This window comes from Vespa mandarinia, chromosome 2 (assembly GCF_050613455.1).
Source record: "Vespa mandarinia isolate Hongniang chromosome 2, ASM5061345v1, whole genome shotgun sequence".
In the NCBI taxonomy this organism is placed as follows: Eukaryota; Metazoa; Arthropoda; class Insecta; order Hymenoptera; family Vespidae; genus Vespa; species Vespa mandarinia.
The window spans coordinates 10,676,151-10,679,527 of record NC_140811.1 but is presented as its reverse complement, the minus strand read 5'-3'; the positions used below and the strand labels follow the sequence as shown (position 1 = coordinate 10,679,527).

Here is a 3,377-nt window from a genome sequence, read left to right as displayed (position 1 = left end):
CTTATCAGTTATTTTATATATTTATTATTAGATATTATTTATATTCAGTAATAATAAAAAAAAAACTGATGTTACGATTTAAGTGATTGTTATGCATTTAGTAATTTTTTTTACATATTATTTGAGACAATCGACGTAAAAGAGGGATTTCGGAAAAAATGCTTTCCAATGAAAAAAAGAAAAATAAATATGCTTTCCAAGATTCAGTATAGATAATGATGATGATCCAAATAATAACTAAACCTAAATAAAAAACAAATAATAGTACTACCTTTCATGTAAATAGATGTATATATCATGTACTTGCAATATTAGAATAAAATATATTTTATTTTCTTTAAAACTTTTCTTTGAATTTTTATATTTTGCCAATTAAATATCAGACCGGTCAAAATGACCGGTTTGGTAGAAATAGGTAGATAAGATCTGTTGGTAGTTTTAGTGTTAATGATAGAAAATTATAGTAAAAAAAGAGGGAATTGCGATATGCCGATGAATTATTACTATATAAGCAGCCCGTTCGAGCGTTATCAGTATCAGAAAATATCGCTAACGATTCAGTGATAAGTGAAAAAAGAAGACGCTCCGTTCGATTTTCAAAATGTCGCAGAAACTGATCATTTTGGCTCTTTTTATCGCTATAATCTACTGCACTTGTAAGTTTTTCTATTGGTTTAGTCAGTGTTTTTAATATAATTGAGTGAAAAATAGAGACGAAGCGTGTCCAAAGATATACTGTTGTATGTATATTTTAACGAGAGGACTCGCGAAACGACCTGTCACTTCTGTTGTTCTGTTTAGCCGCTTTTCCCCAGGGATCCGCGTGCGGTCCTAACCAAATATTTGACACCTGCGGATCCGTCTGCCAGCCAAGCTGCAAAAATCCTTCTCCAGATGTCTGCGTTTTGGTGAGTGTTGCTTTTCTTTCTCGTTTATTTTAAACACGTTGTGTAAAGAACGAGATACGAGAAACAGAATACGAATGTATCCTTTCATCTCTTTTGAATTTGAAGATTCAACAATGCAGGTATTCTAAAAATAATATCTTTTCTTTTAAAGCCATTATTTTTAAAATTATCAAGGTCACTGTCGTTCCTTTTTTTGAAATTATTAAGATCAGTATTCCTTTGCAATATATTTATGCAGGTGACAATAAAATAAGTTCATCTGTGTATTACAGTTTTGGGTCTTACTTATTCTTCTCGTATTTATCTTCTACTAAATAATTATTGTTAGATCAACTTTTTTTGTATCTTCAAATTTATAGGAAAAATTTGAAGAAGAAACTTTATGTTTCATTGCTGTTGATTCATTCCGTATAAGATTCTAATTTGTCTTCGACTTTCTTCGAAGCTAATTTTTTATTTCTATTCTTTTTTCCACAGAAATGTACTGTCGGATGCCGATGCAAAGAAGGATTCGTTGAAAATAATGACGGAAATTGTGTTTTGACCAAAGATTGTAATTAGAACTGAAATAGAAAAATTTTATTATAACTTTAAAAAAGATGTGAAGATATCTTTTTAAAGATTTAATGAGGAATCTCTATATTTATTTTTTAGTGATATCCTCTAAATAAATTACAAAGTTTATTGTATATTACATCATTCACGGAAGTCTAGATTAAGCCATTTTTATTTAATAAAAGAAAATATCTTAAATATAAAACATATTCTCTTTTATTATAAATACGTGCTTGATTCACATTAATGAATCATATAATTGAATTAATTCTAGTTTTATATATAGAATACGAATCGTTTCTTTATCTAAAAATGTGTCGCAAATGTATCTTCAGGTGTGATCAGGTATACATAATAAATATACATTATTTTATCTCGATTAGTCATAACATAAATTTTGCGATTTTACAAATAGATAATTAATTGACTATCTAGTAATAGATTTATGGTGATAGTAATGAAGCAAATAGATGTAGTGAAACTCGTAGAATCCGTCATATTTATCTCCGTTATTCTTGTTTACAGAACATTTAAATTGGAAGATTTTTGATTTATTGAGTAGTTTTTGCTTGCTTGCTGCGTACATTATGAGACGTACTTGATTTGAAATTTCAAGAAAATTAAAGAAATTTTGAGAAGAAGCATATATAAGTATATATTTTTACTATATTTTTACAATTACTAAGATTTGCAAACGGAAAAATATTAATTTATAATATTTGAAATTTTTATTTTAGAAACATTTAAAAATTATAAGATTTACCTGTTATTTTAATATTTTGTATTACTTATGTAATATTTTTGATTACCTATTATAATTACCTATAGTTTTTATCATGTAACTGTTCAAACAAAAAATATGATTTTTTCAAATATGTCGTTTGTCTTTTTAATATCGATAATTTTAATCGATATCCGACAATCTTTCGCATACTTTTGTAAAAAAGAAATTATTATTATAAATCGAATGGTTATTTGATATTGAGGAAGATTAATCCGCTTTATTTATCAACTTTATCTTTCTCATCTACGAAGAAGCAAGCATCAAAGAAGAAACGTCTTTATAATCCAAAGTTCCACAAAGTCAACACGAGATAATTTTGTTATCTCATGTCGCTACGCTCTACTTTATATAGTGGGTTCACCAACTAATTAGCGATACGATGTTTAGGCCATGCACTTTAACATCGGATTGTTAATACGACGAGCGAGTTCCTTGGTAAAATGACGTTACGTAGAAAAATAAAATCAGTTGGACAAATAACCCAGAAAATATTTCCAAGAATGTGTTATGTATTTTTTATCTAATGTTGAGTTAAAAATCAAAAATATGATTATACAAATTGTTATGATTCTTCGTTTCAAAATGTTTGCATTACAATGCGGGATTTACATGAAAAAACATCACTTTTTCGATTTCTTTTTTATCTTTGGCTTTAATCATTTTTTTGTTTAAATACGTGACAATCGTAATAAGCGTTATTATTGATTTTATGGATCGTTCACACGTTGTGGGTGTTTTGACTGTCCGATTATTTCGCCGAATTGGTTTTTTATCGGGACATATAGTGTTGATGCCGATTCGGAAAAATTAATGATGCGTTTAAAAAATCGAAACGTGCAAATGATCTGTTACGACGTGCCGAAAAGTTTAATTTTGCATCGAACGAGATTTTTATATTTTCATTGAATTATTAAATATAAATAAAATTCTTCGAATGATGGATATATAAGATCGTTTAATTTTTATCATATATTCCTCTTGCCATAAGATAATTTAAATAATTTCACTTTACATCACAGTACACTTTACATCACTAAAATTCGTTGTCAATAACGTTTAAAGTTGTCGGAATTTAATGAAATTATTTAAATTATATTCATCATACTATCAGCAGTTTGAATTTATTAGTA

The 3,377-nt window shown here is 27.6% G+C and overlaps 1 protein-coding gene across 1 annotated transcript; it reads left to right on the top strand.

The window, feature by feature from the left end:
* Window positions 1–539: 539 nt before the first annotated feature.
* Window positions 540–3,173, top strand: LOC118445017 (chymotrypsin inhibitor-like). Its single transcript, XM_035873901.2, has 3 exons — window positions 540–656; window positions 802–908; window positions 1,386–3,173. Exons 1-3 carry the CDS (start codon window positions 602–604, stop codon window positions 1,467–1,469), a joined length of 246 nt encoding a protein of 81 aa, XP_035729794.1. The 5' UTR covers window positions 540–601; the 3' UTR covers window positions 1,470–3,173.
* The last annotated feature ends 204 nt before the right edge of the window (window positions 3,174–3,377 follow it).